The following is a 21,500-nucleotide window of genomic DNA, read 5'->3' as shown; positions in this document are numbered from 1 at the left end:
AAAGATGTTGCACCTCCACCCTTTCCCTCTATAGTAGGCCCTATGCCCTTCCATTGAATCCTAGGGCTCTGTGGAACAAACCTAATCCCCTTATTTTACAGACAAGGGAAATAGAGGTGTAGAAAAGCATGGTTTGCCAAAAATTACATGGTTCATCCGTAGCAGGTTGGTACTTAAGTTTTAGTATTCCCAGTCCAGTGCTCTTTGTCCTACTACTTAAAAATTCTACCTTTACCTCTTTTTCAATACTCATAGTCCTTGAGACTAGTGTTCTGAGTCAGGACACAAAACACCTGCCTGGTGCTTTTGACTTCTTCGCTTCATTTTCTAGCATTGGTCAAAGGCATAGGAGATGGAAAAGACCTTCAACGTGAACAGCTGTGGTTGTTTTATCCATGGTGATCTTCCCATGGCATGAGGAATAGGGAGAGAGCATTTGCAGGAGGATTTCTTGGCAGCATGGGTATCATGTAGATCTGGAATGGGAGGTACTTGTGTTCACCTGAACTCTTTTGTTCTCATAGACCCTAGAAGGGTCATGCCACTTTACTCAGAGAGGAGCATGGAGTGGTAGAAAGAGCATGTGTTCTGGAATTAAGCAGTCCTAGATTTGAATCTTAGGAGTTACATGACTTTGGGTAAGACATTTAGTCACTTTGGGCCTCAGTTTTCACACATATAACAATATAATAAGAATATAATAATAACCACCATTTAAGGTTATTGGAAGAACTTGAGGTGATACATGTAAAGTGCCTGGTACAGCAGAGAGTATGTGATGTTGAAGTTGAGGGCATCTGTTTTGGTGCCTACCAGACTCTTGTTTAAGTCATCGTTCTGCCACAGATAGCTATATGAGCTTGGGGAATTTCTAAACTTCTTCAAATCTCAAATTTATTATCTTCAAATGAGGTATGGTTAAAATTATGGACTCTGGATGCTGTAGAAATGCATGGACCTTGGAACTAGACTGCTCTTGTTTGAATCCTAGTTCTGTTCTTAGCAGTATAGCCTTGTGCAAGTTATTTAATCTATTTATTTAATCAATTCCATCCTCTGTAAAATAGGGATAGGAATAGATGATTTATAAGGTTGTTATGTGAGGGTTAAATGAGTAAATATTTGTAAAATAGTGCCTGGCCTATAGTTAGTGTTTTATAAGTGTTTGTTAAAACAAATAATAAAAGATATGTATCTCATAGGGTTGTGGTAGAGATTATAGTGATATGAAGTAAAAAGGTCTAAAAGCAGCCCTTCCAACAGTAAGCACTTAATATGTTAGTTATTATTAAATAAATGTTAGCTGTATTGTTTTTGCTCTTATTATTATCACTCATAAAGGTAGAATTAACCTTTCCTAAGTTTCTACCAATTGCTAGACACTATGCTAAGAAATTGTTTTGTTTTTTAAAAATTTTTTATTGCCCTTGGAATTTTTCAGAATTTTGGGGAATGGTACACCCCGGTGCTTCAATTCATGGTAACTCTGTACCTAAGACTCAAGGGTGGGGTTTGGGGAATTAGTCATGCACAGATAGATAAAGTTTGCCTAGCACTTAATTCAGGGCTTAGGTTAAAAAACTCAGCCATATACATATAAGATGGGAATGATTTGCCTGCATAGCCTTTGTGTGAAGTCTCTCCCTCACTTTTTTTGTTTTTTTTTTAAGATTTATTTTATTTCTCTCCCCTTCCCTGCCCCTATCACCCCCTTGCCCCTCTCGTCCCTATTGTCTGTTCTCTGTGTCCATTTGCTGCGTGTTCTTCTTTTTGTCTTCTTCTGTTGTTGTCAGCCGCACAGGAATCTGTATTTCTTTTTCTTGTGTCATCTTGCTACGTCAGCTCTCCATGTGTGCACCGCCATTCTTGGGCAGGCTGCACTTTCTTTCGCACAGGGTGGCTCTCCTTATGGGGCATACTTCTTGTGCCTGGGGCTCCCCTACGTGGGGGACACCCCTGGTGGCATGGCACTCCTTGCATGCATCAGCACTGTGCGTGGGCCAGCTCCACACGAGTCAAGGAGGTCCGGGGTTTGAACCACGGACCTCTCATGTGGTAGGCAGATGCCCTATCCATTGGGCCAAGTCTGCTTCCCTGTCCCTCACTTTTGAAAGACAGTTTTGTTGGATAGAGAGTTTTTCGTTGCCTTTTTTCCCCCTTTTATCACTTTAAATATGTCATCTTGCTGCTATCTTGCCTCATAGTTTCTGATGAGAAACTGGCACTTAATCTGATTGAGCCTCCCTTATATCTGACATGTAGCTTCTCTCTTTTATCTTTTGGCAGCTGACATTTTGATTATAATACGTTGTAGTTTGGCCTATTGGGGTTTATCCTGTTTGGAGTTTGTTGAGCATCTTGGATGTGTATATTCATGTCGTTCATTAAATTTCAGAAGTTTTCAGCCATTATTTCTTTGACTATTCTCTCTGCCTCCTTTCTTTCTCCTTCTGCAACTCCCACAATGCATATGTTATTGTTATGTTTGATGGTGTCCCACAAGTTCCTCAGGCTCTGTTCATTTTCCTTCATTCTTTTTTCTTTCTGATCCTTAGACTGAATGATTTCAATTATCTTACCTTAAAGTTCATTTTTTCTTTCTTCTGCTAGCTCCAAGCTGCTGTTGAACCTTCTAGGAAATTTTAAATTTCCATTACTTTGGTCTTCAGCTCTGATTGGTTACTCTTCATAATTTTTCTTTATTGATATTCTCTCTCTTTTTTTTAAAGATTTATTTTATTTATCTCCCCTTCTCCCCACCCTGCCCCACCCCGCCCTGCCCTGTCCCAGTTGTTTGTTCTCTGTGTCCATTTGCTGCGTGTTCTTTTTGTCTGCTTCTGTTGCTGTCAGCAGCATGGGAATCTGTGTTTCTTTTTTTTTTGTTGCGTCATCTTGCTGCATCAGCTCTCCGTGTGTGCGGCGCCATTCCTGGGCAGGCTGCACTTTCTTTCACACTGGGCAGCTTTCCTTACAGGGCACACTCCTTGCATGTGGTGCTCCCCTACACAAGGGGCACCCCTGCGTGGCAGGGCACTCCTTGCACACATCAGCACTGCGTGTGAGCCAGCTCTACACGGGTCAAGGAGGCCCGGGGTTTAAACCTTGGATCTCCCATGTGGTAGATGGACGCCCTATCCACTGGGCCAAGTCTGCTTCTCCCTGTTGATATTCTCTTTGTGTTCATCTGTCATTTTCCTAATGTCCTTTAGTATTTTGTTCATGTTTCCCTTAGCTCTTAAAGCATCTTTAGGACCATTTTTAAAAAGTCTTTGGTATGCCCCAGGTCTGGTCCTCCTCATTACTGGTTTCTAATGCTTTAATCTTTGCATGGCCCATTGCTTCCTGTTTCATTGTGTGTTTTGTAATCTTTTGTTGAGACTTGGATGTTTTGATATTTTAATATGTTATCACTGGAATTTAGACTTTGAGGCATCCATTCCTTAAAATGTATTCACCTAGTGTAATTGCAGAGCTTCCCTTGAAAGCCAGGAGCTAATGGAAAAAATATGGAAAAAAGGAAAGCATTTTTCCCAGTCTTTGTAGACTGGCATGTGCAAGTGCTCTCCCTCAGAGTCTAGCCATACAACAAGTTTGGAGAATAGCTTGTGGCATAGCATCCTTCTATCTGTTTTAGTTTCCTTGACTGTGGTCTTAGTTTGCTACAGGCTGTCAATGCAAAAATACCAGAAATGGGTTGGCTTTTGTAGAGGTAATTTATTAGGTTAAATTTTTATAGTTCTGGGCTGTGAAAATGTCTACATCAAGGCATCATCAGAGATGCTGTCTCACCAAAGGTCAGCTGCTGGTGATCCCAGACTCCTGTCATGTGGCAAGACCAAATGGCAGCTGGTCTCTGCCTTCTCCTTCAGGCTCACTTTTTCCTTGAACTCAGCTGTTGGCCATCAGACATATGGCTCATCTCTCCCCTCCCCTGTGGGCCTAGTTGCTTCAGCTTCATCTGCTCTGCTGATTCCAGCCTCTGGCCTCTCTCTCAGCTTCTTAGGGTTTCTCTTTCTGTAACTAAAGGCAATCCTGGAGTCATTTCTCATGTGGCAGGGTAAAATGTCATATTTCCTTTCCCTTCTCCAATTATGTAGGACTCCAGTGAAGAATTAAGACCTCCCCTTGGGTCCTGCAATTTAATCAAAGACCTTTAACTGAAGTGATCTAGTAAAAAATTGTCTATCAAAAGGTCCCTTAACTGAATCTAATCAAAAGGCCTCATCTACAATGGGTTCACTTTAAGAACAGTATTTTCTGGACTCCACAAAAGACTGACATTGGCACAGCTTCTCAAGGAAATACCATGCAATGGTTTGACTTAAATATTGGGAATTTATTAGCTGATGGTTTTGAGGCTAAGAGAAGTTTCAAATCAAGGTGCCATCAAGGCAATGCTTTCTTCCTGAAGACTGGTGTTTTGGGGCTGGCTACAGGTGATTCTTGGTCTTTCCTTCCTCTGTTATATGGCAATGCATGTGGCAGCCTCTCCAGCCCTCTCGTTTCTTTTCTGGGTTCTGTTGACCTTCAGCTTCTTGCTTCCTGTGGCTTTCTGTCTGAATTTTATTCTGTTTATAAACAACTTGAGTAATAGGATTAAGACCCATTTTTTGCCCCACCATAACTGAAGTAACCTAATGAAAAGGTCCTACTTAAAATGGATTCAGACCTGCAGGAATGAATTTAGTTTACGGACATGTTTTTCTGGGGTATGCACAGCTCCAAAACATCATGTCTCTTCTGCACATGCATCTTGTCCTGGGCATATATACATGGCCCTAGGAATTTCCCCATTTACATGGATATTAATACCCCCTTTACTCTAGGAAACTGGGTTCCCTCATGATCCCAGGCAGTACACTATTATGTCCCACTCTCTGTAAACCTTTACTCCAGGCAGTTGCAATTTGACTGATCTCTTGAACATTCCACAGGAGAGCTCTGTAAGCTTCTTCTGTATGCCAGACAGATTTTGGGAAGGTGAGCCTATAATGTCTGTCCTGGTTCAGTCATTCAGGTTGCCAACAAACAGACTGGCCCAGACATACATGCTCCCGTTCTGTGCACAAGTGTTATTTGCTTCCTCAAACTGGGACCAGGGGCCTGCAAAGGGATGATGGCTGGTTCCACACCAAGCTTGGGAGAGGATTTGGGGAGGCAGGGGGGCCCTGTAAGAGTGCCAGGAGATCCTACCATTTTTAAGTTGCCTTTTTCTAGATTTGCCTATTATTGCCATCCTTTAACTGTTTCCTGGTGCTTTGATCAAAGTTTTTCCTGACAATCCTTAATTTTTGTTCAAAGACTTCTGTAGGGGAATGGAGCCCTGCAGCACCTCACTCTGCCATCTTGATTGGGGCAGGCTCTCTACTGCTTTTTAAAGTGATCGTTAAAGATCTGTTTATAATACACTGAAAACTTGAAATTGTATGGCCACAACCCCAGGAATAATGATTAATTCTGGTTAAATGTATTTCCCTTCTTCTTAAAAAATGATTCCATCAGATGGTCTCTCTGAGCATTTATAATTGTCTTTGAAGTCCTTTCAAGTTAATGTCTCTTCCCTGTGCAGTAACTTGTTGGTTAAAATAAAGTAATTGAAATATGCCTCATAATGTCTGAACCTTGGTAAAGCCACAAATATAAGATCATGCTATTCTTTGTTTTAAGTGATCTGTGAAACACTTTTTTTTTTAAGATTTATTTATTTATTTATTTCTCTCCCCTTCCCCCACCCAGTTGTCTGTTCTCTGCATCGTCGTCTTTGTCCACTTCTGTTGTTGTCAGCGGCACAGGAATCTGTGTTTCTTTTTGTTGTGTCATCTTGTTGTGTCAGCTCTCTGTGTGGGTGGTGCCATTCCTGGGCAGGTTGCACTTTCTTTCGCATTGGGCGGCTTTCCTTATGGGGTGCACTCCTTGCGCATGGGGCTTCCCCACATGGGGGATGCCCCTGCGTGGCACGACACTCCTTGCGCGCATCAGCACTGCGCATGGGCCAGCTCCACACGGGTCAAGGAGGCCCGGGGTTTGAACCGCGGACCTCCCATGTGGTAGACGGATGCCCTAACCACTGGTTATCCATGCTATTGTTCTTTATAGGAGCTTGTAGTCTTGGGCGAGGTACTTAATCTTTCTGATTATATTTGACCTTGTATGTAAAATGGGGATAATAATATCTATCTTGAAGGAGCAAAACAAGATGATGTTTATGAAAATGCTTGGCACATCCTGGCACATGGCAGTCACTCAATGAATGAGTTTCCTTCACCTTCCCATTTGTTTCTCTTAGGCCACTTTCTAACTTCCTTTTCTTTTTTGGGGAGTTGGGGCACATATTTTATTTCCTTTTTCACCAGTGTCAAAGCTCCTTGAGAGCAGGATATTTAAATCTTCTTTTTAGCCTTTTAGTATGTGTTCAGTAAAGATGTGTTGAATGACTGAATGAATAATCTCTAAGGTCTTCTTTTTTTAAAGATTTCTTTATTTAGTCCATGCCCCCTTCCCCCCGTTGTCTAATCTCTGTGTCCATTCACTGTGTGTTCTTCTGTGTCTGCTTGTATTCTCATTAGGTGGCTCCAGGAACCAATCCTGGGACCTTCTGGAGTGGGAGAGAGACGATCTTTCTCTTACACCACCTCAGCTCCCAGATCTGCTGTGTCTCTTTTTGTTGCAACATCTTGTTGCACCAGCTCTCTGCATAGGCCAACACTCCTGCGTGGGGCAGCATTCCTGATAGGGCAGCAGTCCTGTGTGGGGCAGTACTCTAGGCAGGCCAGCACTCCACATGGGCTAGCTCACTACACGGGCCAGCTTGCCTTCACCAGGAGGTCCTGGGCATTGAACTCTCAACCTCCTATGTGGTAGACCAGAGCCCAATTGCTTGAACCACATTTACTTCCCTCTGAGGTCTTCTTGACCCCTAAGTTCTCTGATGGCTTGATTATTCCAATGCTCTAGCTGCTTTGAAGAAATTTGGAGAATTTCCTTAAAATGAATATCTTCTAGGCTGAGAGATTTTCTCCTTTGAGGTCTTATAAAATATGCATTATATTAACTAATAAGTATGTACCTGGGCCCTGGAGCTGGCTGCTTTGATGTAGGTAACCTCTTCAATTTATGACTTTGGGCCTGATTCTTTGTACTGGTACAAAGGAAGTGGGTCAAATGTTTGTTTTGACTCTATTTCCCCTTTACTGCTCTCTTAGGAAGATCCACTCTGAAAGATTAGCAAGAAATATGCATTTGTTCTCTTACATGAGCTTTAGGAGTCATGTATAGTAGAGCTGAGTGTCCTGATATATTCATTTCAGTCCTCGTAGAAGATACATTTAGTGTTTTAGATTAAATATGATTTGGCTAGTGGGGTTAAGCCAACTCAACAGATTAGAGAAGCTCCATGTCTGTCCAAATCGAGGGATGAAACCTGGCTTTTTGCCTGGGTGAGTACTCATTGAGTTGTCTTTATGAGTGAGTTGCTAGGAGTTAGTGCCCGTTGAGGCCATCCTTACACCTTTGTCATTGTGGCATTATCTGGGAGAGACAATAAAATGAAAGGAATTACACAGGTTATCAAATTTAGATCCAAGTTTAAATCCTGGCTTGGGTATGTTATTTGATCTGAGTCTCAATTTTTAAAAATCTTCAAAATGAGATAATAAAATCAGTTTTATAGGGGTTTGTGGGTGATAAATTAGATAGTATATGTCAAAAACCTAGTGCAATGCCTGGCAGCAAAATTAGGCCCACTGTTTATGATGAAGATGACACATTTCCGGGGAAAGGTATAGAAGACTAAATAGGTCCTCTACCCTTGAAGTACCAGCCCTGCTGAAGAGTGTCCCAGAATGGCTTATTAAGGTTACAGTGGTGATGCTAATAATTTCTCATAGTTCTGGAAAATATGGTAAAAATTTTGGACAAAAGAAAACTCGAATGCATGTTTTATTTCATGGTAACTTGAAATACTGTAATAAATGTGAGTAGGTTCAACCTTTACTCCTCTATTCATTGTCTAGAAATTGTTGTCCAGTTATAGCTTTTTGTGCTAGGTGAATAAAAAACTTTACTAATCTCTTTACTCAGACAATTTCTTTCAATCTCTGATGTCCAACATGACTTCTATTTCCCTGATATTCTTTAAAAAGATAAAAATGGATGTTCTAAAAATAAGCATCAATAAATCCATTCCTCACGAATGGGCTTTTTAAGATGATAGAAGGAGGGTTCTGAACCGACTTTTAAGAGAGACTGTACCATGCTTTGCGTGGATCAGTTGATTTCCATTTCATAGGCTCAAGGTATTTGCCAGGAGAGCTCTCAGACAATAGGTTATCTGGATTCCATGCAGTACAATTGATCTTAGGTTGTGGCTCTTCCTGTCAGGTTTAGCTTCTGAGAAACCTGGTAGTAAGTGGGTGGGGGTTGATAATAGCTGTGATATCTAGATATAAAATAAGACAAATTTTTGTTACTTTCTATACAGCTATTTTGAACTGGAGAGCAGTGGCCTGAGGGATGAAATTCGATATCACTACATACACAATGGGAAGCCTAGGACAGAAGCACTTCCCTATCGGATGGCAGATGGACAGTGGCACAAGATTGCACTGTCGGTTAGTGCCTCTCATCTCCTGCTCCACGTTGACTGCAACAGGTACGTGTTTGACTTTGATCTTTGGTGATTCTGCCTTTGAAATCAGGTAATAGGAAGGAGAAAAACAATGTTCCCCCCAAGCCTGGCTTGGAAACAAAAACCAAAGGATCCTAATTATAATTTAACTTATTGAATGGGTTATTAGGTTTGCTGCAATGACCAACTGTAATACACTAAAAAAACAGTCCATTAAGATGAAATGGTATCCTGTGATTAGGAACAAATGGAAAAAAGGTTGATTACAGACTGGGGAATATTAAGTGCACCTCGGTGTACTCCAGGCGCTGGCTGAAATTCCATGGATCTGTGATCACAGTTAACTGTGATATATTGTTCTCGAATTCTTTCTACTTGAAAGGGAATAAGCCAGCCTACCTTAGAATGAATGTGAAAAGCCTGAGCCAATGAAGCAGCTAATTCTGTTTCACTTCATCAAGTGCAGCTTTGCTTAAATATCTTCCCCAAATGGAAGCTCCTTAAAGACACTGGTCTTGGAATAATTTAGAACTGATGTCAACTGTTCTCTGCAGAGGAATGAGCTTTCCAGCTTGTGAGAGGGTGGTAGGCCTGTTTGCGAGGTCTGGAGCATCTCACAGGAGGCTCTGAGTTGGAGTGGGAGGAAGACGTTATGCCCCATGTCTGTCATTGGAGGCAGGTTTACTGACAGCTGAAGAAAGGAGACCATTGGTCTCTATTGGGTCATTTGTGGTTGAATAGCTGAATATTGTGTGTGATGGTTTGAAGTTACATACCCCAGAAAAACAGGTTCTTCATCTTAATTCCTGTGGGTGTAAACTATTGTAAATATGACCTTTTGATGACTCTACTTGAGTTAATGTGTTGCCCGTCTGAATCAGGATAGGTCTTAATTCTATTACTGGAAACCTTATAGAGAAGTTTGCGGAGAGAGAGAAGCCACGTGGCATAGCCAGAAGCTGGAAGTTAATGGAACTGTGAAGAGAAATGAAAAGATACTGCTATGTGTGTTGCCATGAGATGGAAAAGCAAAAGAACCCCAAAGATTGTTGGCCAGCCAGAAGATACCGACCCTGAGAGGAAGCAAGTCCTTTAGCCTCTGAAACCATGAGCCAATAAATCCATTGTATGGATTTGTTTTAGTAGCTGGAAAACTATTGATCAAGGGGAGTGTTTTCATCTCTCCAGAATCCACTGAAAATCCTTACAGATAGTGAGCTGAGTCCAATTGACAAAGAATTTGTTGCATTCCAAACAATGCCCATGCATTGTTGGTTCTCAGTTATGATGCCATCAAAAATGACTTTTCAGTCTTAGGAATTATTCTTTTGGGCCCAGGTTAAAAGCAGGCATGTGGAGGACAGCCTTCCCTCCAGGACATATCTGGATGAGGGATAGTACAAGATCAGTCAACTTTAGACTACATTTCTGATGCAGAGATATTTGAATGTGCTTTCCATTCTAGCTCTGCAGTCTCTTTTGGGAGATGACCTGAAAGGATGAAATACAGAAACCAGTATGAGGCTTAAGGAAAGGTCAGCCATCTTGAAGTGAGCCTTGGTCCACTTTGATATGATATATTTAAAATGCTTTTTGGACTTCTGAAGAATCATGCCTCTAGCTAGATATAATCTGTGTACCTGGACAGTTTCCATATGAACCTTTGACTCCTTTTTGTTCCAGAAACTTGGACTGCTGAATAGCCTAGATAAAGCCAGCCCTCAGCTTCTGTCTCCATTTCTACTCTCAAGTGCTCTTTGGCTCCTCCATTTCTCTACAGTTAAAGTGGCTTGTAAGGTAGCACTCCTGCTCCCCAGCTCCCTTATGATGTCCAAAATGGGAGAGCAAAGTAAAGGCCCTGAAAGTCCTCATACGCCACAGGACACAAAAAGGCTTCAGAGCCCCAGTTTAGTAATTCCTAGCCCAAAAGTCCTAGAGACACTGATGTCCTTTTTTTTAAAAAAAAGATTTATTTATTTATTTATTTATCTCCCTTCCCCCCTCCCCCCCCCTGCCGCCCCAGTTGTCTGTTCTCTGTGTCTGTTTGCTGCGTCTTCTTTGTCCACTTCTGTTGTTGTCAGTGGCATGGGAATCTGTATTTCTTTTTGTTGTGTCATCTTGTTGTGTCAGCTTTCCATGTGTGCGGCACCATTCCTGGGCAGGCTGAACTTCCTTTCCCGCTGGGCGGCTCTCCTTATGGGGCACACTCCTTGAGCATGGGGCTTCCCTGTGCGGGGACACCCCTGTGTGACAGGGCACTCCTTGCGCGCATCAGCACTGCACATGGGTCAGCTCCACACGGGTCAAAGAGGCCCAGGATTTGAACCGTGGACCTCCCATGTGGTAGACAGATGCCCTAACCACTGGGCCAAGTCTGCTGCCCCTGATGTTCTTTTGCCCTGTAATTTTTTTCTTTCTTCCAAAACTTTTATCATCTACTTGGTGATATTCTTCTCTTTGGAGAAGAAAAAGAAGAGTAGAGAGAATATATCATCTCTGCCCATCTAGGGATTCATGCCTTTATAAATTCTCTGGTCTCTGAGAAGTATTCTGTTTTGCTACCTGTGGTCACTTACTAGCTAAGTGATATTGGACTTCTCAGTTTCTTCAATTGTAAAACGGTAATAATAATAATAATAATGCTCATTGATTGTAGATGTTAAATGAGTTAATCCATGTAAAGAGCTTAGGGTGGTGATTGGTCTTTGGAGCTCAGTTCTTATTTGGTTTTGTTGTTGTTGTTATAGTAATAATAATTATTATCATTATGATATATTCTGCATCTCTATGGTGCATCTTTGTCCCCATCTCCAAAATTTCATCCACTGTGCATCCTTCATGGCTACCAAGGTGTCTTTAATTGAAAGGTGGGAAGAGATTGGGACATCTGGAGTGCACAGTATTCTTCAGGGTCTGCAGCATTTGTAAGGAATGGGCTGAGGGGACTCTAAAAATTCTTACCCCTCTCTTGAAATTGGCCACTCTTTGTTTCATAGAGTAAAAATAAGATCTTGAAGGGCAGGCATATGAAGTTGTTGTCATTTAATAAGTTACGGACCTAAACACAAATCAGCTTTTCAGATAGGTCAGGGAAAAGAAACGCCCTGAAAGACCTGGCCACAGGAGAGGAAAATTTTGATTTTGGTGTAGGAGAAGTCTAGAAACATGGTTCCCAAATCCATCTACACAGAAGAATTACCTGGAGAATTTGTAATAAGTCATGGATTCAGGCTTCTGTAGATGAAGATAGTGGTAGAAGATGCTCCAGGGTGCTTTTCCCCCCACAGAATCTTTGAACGACTAGCAGAAACAGGCAAAGATACCTTCTTCAAAACTCTTATAACAGTCAAAGGATTTCAGTAATTGGGCAAGTGCTGAATTAAGAAAACACAGCTTTAAAAATGGTAGGAGAGGGAAGCGGACTTGGCCCAGTGGTTAGGGCATCTGTCTACCACATGGGAGGTCTGCGGTTCAAACCCTGGGCCTCCTTGACCCGTGCGGAGCTGGCCCATGCGCAGTGCTGATGCGCGCAAGGAGTGCCGTGCCACGCAGGGGTGTCCCTGCGTAGAGGAACCCCACGCGCAAGGAGTGCACCCTGTAAGGAGAGCTGCCCAGTGCGAAAGAAAGTGCAGCCTGCCCAGGAATGGTGCCGCACATGCGAAGAGCTAACACACAAGATGATGCAACAAAAAGAAACACAGATTCCTGGTGCCACTGGTAAGTATAGAAGCAGTCACAGAAGAACACACAGCAAATGGACACAGAGAGCAGACAACTGGGGGGGGGCAGAGAGAAATAAATAAAAATTAATCTTTAAAAATAAACAAAACTGAAAGTCTATGAGAGGAAGAAAATATGTCATTGCAGTCTGTCCTCTTTAAGACTTATTTTATTATTAAAAAACAAAATGGTAGGAGAAGCTTGTGGCACTCTGGTGGCTCCTTCCCAAACCCTTCCCAGCACAGTGTGGAGTCAGCCTGCACTCCCACTGTGGGTTGCAGGCCCTGTTCTGGAGGGAGCAGGGTAAGGTCATGAGCAAGCACAAATCCAAGACAAGATGTAGGCTCAGAAACGATGGAGAAGACCCTATACTCTATACGTCACAGTTGCCTGAGGTTGATCTTTCTTCTTTTTTTTAACAAGTCATTTTTATTGATACATATTAATTACACATACGATTCATCCAAAGTGTACAATCAATGGAATTTGGTATAATCACATAGTTGTACATTTATCACTTTAATCATTATTTAATCGTTTTCATTATTTCAATAATAATGATAATAAACACCTCTCAATCTCTCTCTCTGCTGCTATACATAGCTGTCATTTCTGGCTATTCTTGCACAATTATTTATTTTTTATTAAGTAATTTTATTGAGATATATTCTCATACCATACAGTCTATCTAAAGTGTATGATCAGGGAAGGGGACTTGGCCCAGTGGTTAGGGTGTCCATCTACCACATGGGAGGTCTGCGATTCAAACCCTGGGCCTCCTTGACCCATGTGGAGCTGGCCCATGCGCAGTGCTGATGCGCACAAGGAGTACCCTGCCATGCAGGGGTATCCCCGTGCAGGGGAGCCCCACGCTCAAGGAGTATGCCCCGTAAGGAGAGCCGCCCAGCATGAAAGAAAGTTCAGCCTGCCCAGGAATGGCACCGCACACATGGAGAGCAGACACAGCAAGATTATACAACAAAAAGAAACACAGATTCCTGTGCTGCTGACAACAACAGAAGCGGACAAAGAAGAACACGCAGCAAAATAGACACAGAGAACAGACAACTGGGGTGGGGGAAGGAAGGGGAGAGAAATAAAAAAAATAAAAAATAAAGTGTATGATCAGTGACTTTTAGTATAATCACAATGTTGTACATTCATCATCCCAAAAAATTTTATATGTATTTCATTACTCCAAAGAGAAAAGCTCCACATCCCTTAGCATGCCTTCCCTAGCCTTACATAACCATTAAACATTTTTCATCTTTATAAAATTGATTTATATTTACATTCATATAAATTCAATCATACAATATGTTACACAATATATTTATTTTTTTATGTTTGCTGTGCCTTCTTCTTTTTCTTTTTTGCATTTTTCATTGTCTTTTTTTTATAGATCACACAAAACGTTATGTTAAAAAACATAAGAGGTTCCCATATACCCCATTCCCCAAGCACTCCTCCCACGTCAACATCCCCTTTCATCAGTAAGGCACATTCGTTGCATTTGGTGAATATACCCTGGAGCACTGGAAAACTGTATGGGCCATAGTTTACATTGTAGTTCACACTCTCTCCCAGTCCATCCAGTGGGTTATGGCAGGATAAACAATATCCTGTATCTGTCCTTGCAAAAGCACTCAGGACAATTCCAAGTCCTGAAAATGCCCCACATCACACCTCTTCCTCCCTCTCCCTGCCTTCAGCAAATTCCCATGGCCACTGTCACCACATCAATGATACAATTTCTTCCATTGCTAGAGTCACAACAGTTCTATAGTAGTATACCTGCAAGTCTACTCCAATCCATATTATATTCCTCCATTCTGTGGATCCTGGGATGACAATGTCCACTCCACCTCTAAATCAAGAGGAGGCTTAGATCCCACATGGCTGATGGGTAATTCTCCTGCTTGCAGTTGTTGACACTCTTGGTTCCCTGGTGTGGTGGGTGAACATTCTAATCTCCCCATTAGCTGACCTGGGTATGCCCAATGAATCGGAGAGTAGGCATTGCAACTCTGCTGAGGCTCAGAGCCCAACTGGCACATGGACAATCCAGAGATTCAAGTCCCCTGTGCATGCACAAACCCCAGCATCAATCGCAAGTTCAGTAAAAGTGACAGAAGAGGCATGTCTAGAGAGGTCACATCTGAGTACAACTCCATCACAATCAGGAGGACAAATTCCAAAGTACGGCACACTGGCAAGGCAGTGAACTCCAGAGTCACCTGTCATGACCATAGAACCTGTGTGCCTCCACAGCCCTCAGGAGCACCAGTACCTGGGGTTGTATCTACTTTGGCTTTCTCTGGGATCCAGTTGAGACGTGCGTAAGTGCAACCCCTCTGAGGACTTCCCAACTCATTTTGAAGTCTCTTAGCATTATTAACTCATTTGTCTTTACCATTTCCCCCTTTTATGCAATGTCTATTTCTTTGCATCACCAGCTGGTGATGGTAGTAATCCCTTGGCACTGGGGAGGCTTATTCCTGGGAATCATGTCCCATGCCGGGGGAAAGGTAATACATTTACATGCTGAGTTTGGCTTAGAGAGTGGCCACATTTGAGCAACATGGAGGCTCTCAGGAGGTAACTCTTAGGCACCCTGCAGTTATAGGCCTAGTTGAAATTTCAAACACAGGTTTGCTAGGAGGGCTAAACTCTGAAGGAGAATGCCAACCCACAGAGTCAATTTGTGAAGTCTGTGAAAGGTGATTTTTGTCTGTTTGTTTTTTCCCTTTTGTTTTCCTTAGCTCCTGGCACTTAAGGAAACCTCTGTCACATCATTAGCTGAATACAAACTTAAGAAACAGACAACTCAGGGACTAAATCCTAGAGTTAACAAAAATATTAAAACGTATAGTGTGCAACAAAAGATTATAAGATAAACTAAGAAACAGAAATGGCATCCTGTCCAAAGGAACAAGATAAAAATCCAGAAATCCTTAATGAAGAAGATCAGATTTCGGACATACCAGACAAAGAATAAAAAAAAAATGGTCCCCAATATGTTCATGAAGATAAAGGAAAACACATAGGAGAACTCAAGCTTATAAGGAAAACAATGAAAGAACAATATGTGAATCTCAGTAAAGAGATAGAAATTTTTAAAAGGAACCAGACAGAAATACTGGAGTTGAAGACCACAATAAATTAAGTGAAAAGCTGTCTAGAGGGTTTCAACAAAGATTGAAGCTGGCAGAAGAAAGAAGCAGGGAACTCAAAGACAAGGCAATTCAAATCATTCAAGTGAAGAGCAGAAAGCACAAAGAATAAAGAAAAAGCAGACAGAGACTTGTGGAACATCATCAGTCAAACCAATATATGCATTCTGGGAGTCCAGAAGGAGAAGAAAGACAGAAAGGGGCAGAAGGAGCATTCAAAGAAATGATGTTAGAATACTTCCTTAGAAGTATTCTGGATTTATCTCAGATATGCAAGCGTGCCCCAACATTAAAAAAAAAAAATCAATTGATGTAATATACCACATTAGTAGAATGAAGGAAGAAAACCATATGATCATCTCAGTTGGTGCAGAAAAGGCATTCACAAAATCCAGCATGCCTTCATGATAAAACACTTAAGAAAACTAGGAAACTTCCTCAACATGATAAAGGGCATGTATGAAAAGCCCACAGCTAACAACCTACTTAAAAGTAAAAAGCTGAAAGTTTTTCCTATAAGATCAGAAAAAATACAATGATGCTCACTGCCACCGTTGTTATTCAGCATTGTACTAAAAGTTCTAGGTAGAATGGTTGGCAAGAAAAATAAAAATAAGGCATACACCTTGGAAAGAAAGAAGTAAAATTTTCCCTATTTGCAGATGACATGATCCTATTACAGAAAATCCTGAAAAATCAACAACTAAGCTACTAGAGATAATAAACAGATTCAGAAAAGTAGTGGGGTACAACATCAACTTGAAAAATTCAGTAGTGTTTCTATACACTAGCAATGAACAATCAGAAGAGGAAATGAAGAAATTATTCCTTTTATAATAGCAATTGAAAAAATCAGATGTCTGGGAATAAATTTAACCAAGTGTGCAAAGGACTTCTATATGGAAAATTATGAATCACTGCTAAAACAAATCAAAGCAGACCCAATTAAATATAAGTGCATTCCCTGTGTATGGATTAGAAGACTACTAAATATTATTATGATATCACTTCTAAACCATGGACTATAGCTAATAGTACAATGATAAAAATGTGATTTTATCAATTGGAGTAAATGTACCACATCAATGCAACATATTAATAATAGTGTGGTATATGGGAATCCTTTATTTTATGTATGATTGCTCTGTAAACCCATAATTTCTCTAAGTATAAAAAAGTCAGTTCTGCCCAAAGTGACTTACAGATTGAGCACATTCACAATAAAAATTCCAAGTGCTTTCTTTGCAGAAATACAAAACCCATTCATCAAATTCATATGGAAAGGTAAGGGGCCCCCTAATAGCCAAAATCATCTTGAAAAAGAAGAATGAAATGGTAGGACTCACAGTTCCTCTTTTAAAACTTATTACAAAACTACAGTAATTAAAACTAGCATAAGGGCAGACATACAGAGCAATGGAATTCAATTGAGAGTCCCAAAGTAAATGCTAATATCTGTGGACAATTGATATTTGACAAGGATACCAAGTCCACTCATTTGGAAAGGAATAGTATCTTCAACAAATGGTAATGGGAGAACTGGATATCCCTATGCAAAAGAATGAAGGTGGACCCCTACCTCACACCATATAAAAACCAACTCAAAATAGAGAAACAAAACTACAAAATTCCTAGAAGAAAATACAGGGGAGCATCTTCAGGACCTTATTTTAGGCAAGGTTTCTTATACTCTACTCCAAAAACATGAACATCACAAGAAAAATAGATAAATGGGACTTCATCAAAATTAAAACTTTTTTGCATCACAAGACTTTATTATAATGTTAAATGACATCCTATGGAATGGGAAAGATATTTGGAAATGATATATCCAATAATGGTTTAATATCTAGAAATACAAAGAAATCCCACAACTCAACAGAAAAAGACAGACACATCAATTAAAAAATGGGCAAGAACTTGCGTGGACATTTCTGCAAAGAAGACATACAAGGGGTCAAGGAGTGCATGAAAAGATGCTCAGCATCATTAGCCATTAGGGAAATGCAAGTCAAGCCATAGTAAGATACCATGTGTCACCAATATTAAAAAAATATAAAATGGTAAGTGTTGGAAAGGGTATGGTGAGAATAGCAATGTTCATTTATTTTTGTTGGGAATGTGGAATGGTACACAGGTGCAGTGGAAAACAACTTGGCATTTCCTTGGAAAGTTGACTATGGAATTGCCAAATGACAATATGGTGCCTCTAAGAATACACCCAAAAATTGAAAGCAGGGACTTAAGCAGGTATTTGAATAATGATGTTCATAGTGATATTATTCACATTTGGTAAAGGATGGAGGCAACCTGGGTGACTATCAGTGGATGATTGGATATACAAAATCTGGTATATACGTATGGTGAAATGTTATTCATTCATAAAAAGGAATCATGTTCTGATACCTCTGAGAGTATGGTTGAACCCTGAGGACATCATGTTGAGGGAAAGGGGCCAGATGCAGAAGGACAAATAAGGTATGATCTCACTCATAGGAAATAATTAGAATGGACAGCTTCATAGAGTCAGAAACTATAATAGAAGTTTCCAGGGGAAGGGGTGGTGATAGTGAGTAGGGAGTTGATGCTTAATTGCTGCAAGGTTTCTGTTTTGTGTGATGGAAAGTTTTTGGTATTAGCTGGTAGTGATGGTGGCACATCATTGTGAGTGTGGTTCATACCCCTAGAGTGTATGTTTGAATATGGTTAAAGGGGGAGAATTTTAGGTTGTACATATGTTATTCGAATAGAAGTAAAACCAAACCAAACCACAGAACTCTACAAAGAGTGAACCCTAATATAAACTATGGGCTATAGTTAATAGTACAATTATATTACTATACTTTTCATCAGTTGTAGTAAAAGTACTACTCTGATACAAGGTGTTGATAGTGGGGAAGGCTGTGTGTGTGTGTGATGTATATGGGAACTCTGTGTTTTCTGCATGTTATTTCTGTAGACCACAACTTCTCTAATAAAAATTATTAAATAAGTCATAGGTAACCAGGTCCCATCTCTGATCTACTGGATCAGAGTGCTGGAAAGTCAAACCTGAGAAGCTATATTTTAAACAAGGTCACTGTGTACTTCTTGTGCAGGATGTTTAGCCTTGGTGCATTGAGTAGTGCTTCAAAACCAGTGAGGTTTAGATAGAAGGTGAAGCTGGAGAAGAGGCTTGCTACATTTCAACAAATAAACAAGGGGCCATGGATAAAATATAGGGCTCTAATAAGGAGGAGGAAAGGACTAAGATAAAGGTGATATTGAGTGCACAGAACAAGCTTCTTTCTAAGTTTCCTTCCAGCCACCACCAGAAGATCTTAGAGCTTTAGAGACTCTATCCAGTATATCAACATGTTGGTCTATGTCTTCTTATCTAGGCCACCCCCACAGAGAGTGAATTTCAAAAGATTATTTTTACTGGCAAAGCTGTGTATTTCTTGCCTTCTTGAGAATTCTATACCTTTTACCCTTAGAGTTTTGCTATCTTATTTTCTCAATGTCTCACCTATTAGAGCTCTGCTGATTAGATGATGATGGAGATGTTAATAGAAAACAAGTATTGAGTGTTTATTGTGTTTTGTACAGTGCTAAACTCCTTATGTAGATTAATTCATTGATTTTCATGCTGTTATTTTTCTCTTTTTAGGATCAAGGAATGGAGGTTACTTTTTTTTTGTTTGTTTGGTCAACAATCCTGCTGTCACTCAGTGGCAGTACCACATTTGAACTCAACTTTGACTTGAGACTATCTTCTTCTAACTATTGGGCTCTTCTGCCCAACAGTGCAGCCCTTGGCATTGGATTTGGAACTTGAAGAAAGGCCAAGAGTCTAACTTAGTATGAGCTTGCTCCTCTCTACCATTTTCCTCCCTGCATTTCTTATGCTGCAGATCCTTAGAGTTATTTGGTAAGATGCAGGATCTTATTAGTGGAACCCATTGTGTTGGTATGAGGGAAAGGATGTACATTAACTGGGCATCTACTACAGGCCAGATAATATGTTAGGCATTATATTTTAAATAAATCCTTAAATCTGCAGAATAGCCATATGGGAACAGATTTATTAGACTCATTTTACAAATTTTGAAACAGCCTCAGAGAAGATACGTTACTAGGTCTCCACCACCACTGAAACTTGGAGCTGAGATCCAACTCCCAAATCTTTGTCTTTCACCCCTTCCTCCATAAGAGCTCCCTTCTGTACCAATGAAGCGTACAACCCTAGACAAGTCATTGTCTAGGGACAATGACTAGACGCCAGGGAAGTCTTCCCATGGGAGAGATGCTACAGAATATTCAGGGGCCATAAAAAGTCTGAAATCAGGAAGAGAAGATTTCCCAGGCAATTTTATCACTCTAAGGAACTTTAGTGTGGCAGGATTTCCCATGATTTTTTAGGTTAGAATTGAGAATGGGAGCTTTTTCAGACCTAATTGCACAAGTTGTCATAAAAAAGAGACCGCTATTTTAGTCAGTAGTTTAACACTTTCTCCTTGATACAGAGTTATACTCCCCCCCCCCCCCCCCCCCCGCTTCAGCTGTTTATCTGGGCCTACTTGGAAGCTTCCAATGTGTGGGTAGCAGATTACCTCAAACTAGAAACATAAAAGGAACCATGCAGTTGGGTGGCCTGCCAGATTATCTCCATTGCCTTGCGTTTTCCTCCCTCTATCTGTCTTTATATTAACAGTTGACAACAAAGCTGAGAATGATGCTTGAACCAGCTTCCCTCAGATTCTCCCCCTACATTCTCAGCTTTCCTGGCAGCCTGTCCCATTACCCAAAGCAAAGAATCCACTGACATCTGGGACTTGGTGCATAAGCTTTCTCTCTCATTCACCATAAAAGGGATTTTCTTTCCTTCTCTTTAGTTGGTAACTTTTAATTTTTAGTTGGGATGTCAAATCTCTGCCAGGCTATGGAGAATACAAAGGAATAAAAATAAGTGAGTCCTTGCCATTGGGAAATTCATGGCTATTCATTCAGTAATTTTTAATTCAGTACAAAACCATCAGACCCTTTCCTCCCCCTCAGTGATGGGCCCTGGGCCCTGGATATGAGAGAAAGTATGGCCTCAGGCTGAAGCCCTGGGAACATTCTGATCTGACAATTCATAATAGCAGCTTAGCAGAGGAAAGGACTGAAAATAGTCATTCCCAGCACCTTGCTCGAAGAGACAGTGGAGCTGAGCTGCTCAGCAGCTTAAGGATGGAGTCAACAGGGTTTTCCATTCAAATGGTATATTCATCTGACTAGTACTTTTGGCAGTATTCAGGTATCCTCATCCTAAGTCAACCCCTCTTGCCTCACTGCTAGAAAATTTCCCTCTTAAGCAGTCTATCACATTGTGACAGAGCTCTGAATTCCCACCTCATTTTTCTTTAGACATCTACAAGTGTGCAGCTGCAGCCTGATTGTCACTGACAGAGTTAATCAGTGATTACAGTGTAGACAATAAACATATTTAGATTTACTTTTACAACATTCTATTTATTCACTGCAGAGCACATCCAGTTTTTTCTTACAACTCCTGAACTTGAAGATGATGCAGCATCTGAAAGTAAACTTATTATAAGTCACCGATCAGGCCAGCAGTTCAGGGTTTCTGTCTAATATTTCAGAGTAACTTCGGGATCTGAGTATCTTTTTATACCTGTAGAAATTTCATAATGAAATATGTTGATACAGCATCTTCCTTCCAGAGAGCCCCTAAAGTATTTACAAATATTATCCTATTAAATCTCACATTCCTTAAGGTAGTCAAGCCGCATGTGTAATATAATGCATTGATTTAAAAAAATTTTTTATGTGAATCCTGTGTTTTATTATTTTTTTAATACTTAAAATTTTTTAAAAATGATACTTAGATTACATAAATGTTGCATAAAAAATGTAGGAGATTCCCATATGCCCCACCCTCGACCCCTCCCTCACTTTCCCACATTAACAACATCCTTCATTAGTGTGGTACATTTGTT

At 40.7% G+C, this 21,500-nt stretch overlaps 1 protein-coding gene across 2 annotated transcripts in view; it reads left to right on the top strand.

Annotated features, from left to right (window-relative positions):
• NELL1 (neural EGFL like 1) overlaps positions 1-21,500 on the top strand; it is a 1,045,701-nt gene that overhangs the window by 194,201 nt on the left and 830,000 nt on the right. For both annotated transcript variants that reach the window (XM_058305642.2, XM_058305643.2), the window contains exon 4: positions 8,480-8,650. In XM_058305642.2, coding sequence (XP_058161625.1) covers positions 8,480-8,650 — 171 coding nt within the window. The remainder of the gene's footprint in view (positions 1-8,479; positions 8,651-21,500) is intronic.

This window comes from Dasypus novemcinctus, chromosome 10 (genome assembly GCF_030445035.2).
Source record: "Dasypus novemcinctus isolate mDasNov1 chromosome 10, mDasNov1.1.hap2, whole genome shotgun sequence".
Classification (NCBI taxonomy): domain Eukaryota; kingdom Metazoa; phylum Chordata; class Mammalia; order Cingulata; family Dasypodidae; genus Dasypus; species Dasypus novemcinctus.
This window is presented reverse-complemented; position numbering and strand designations above follow the sequence as displayed.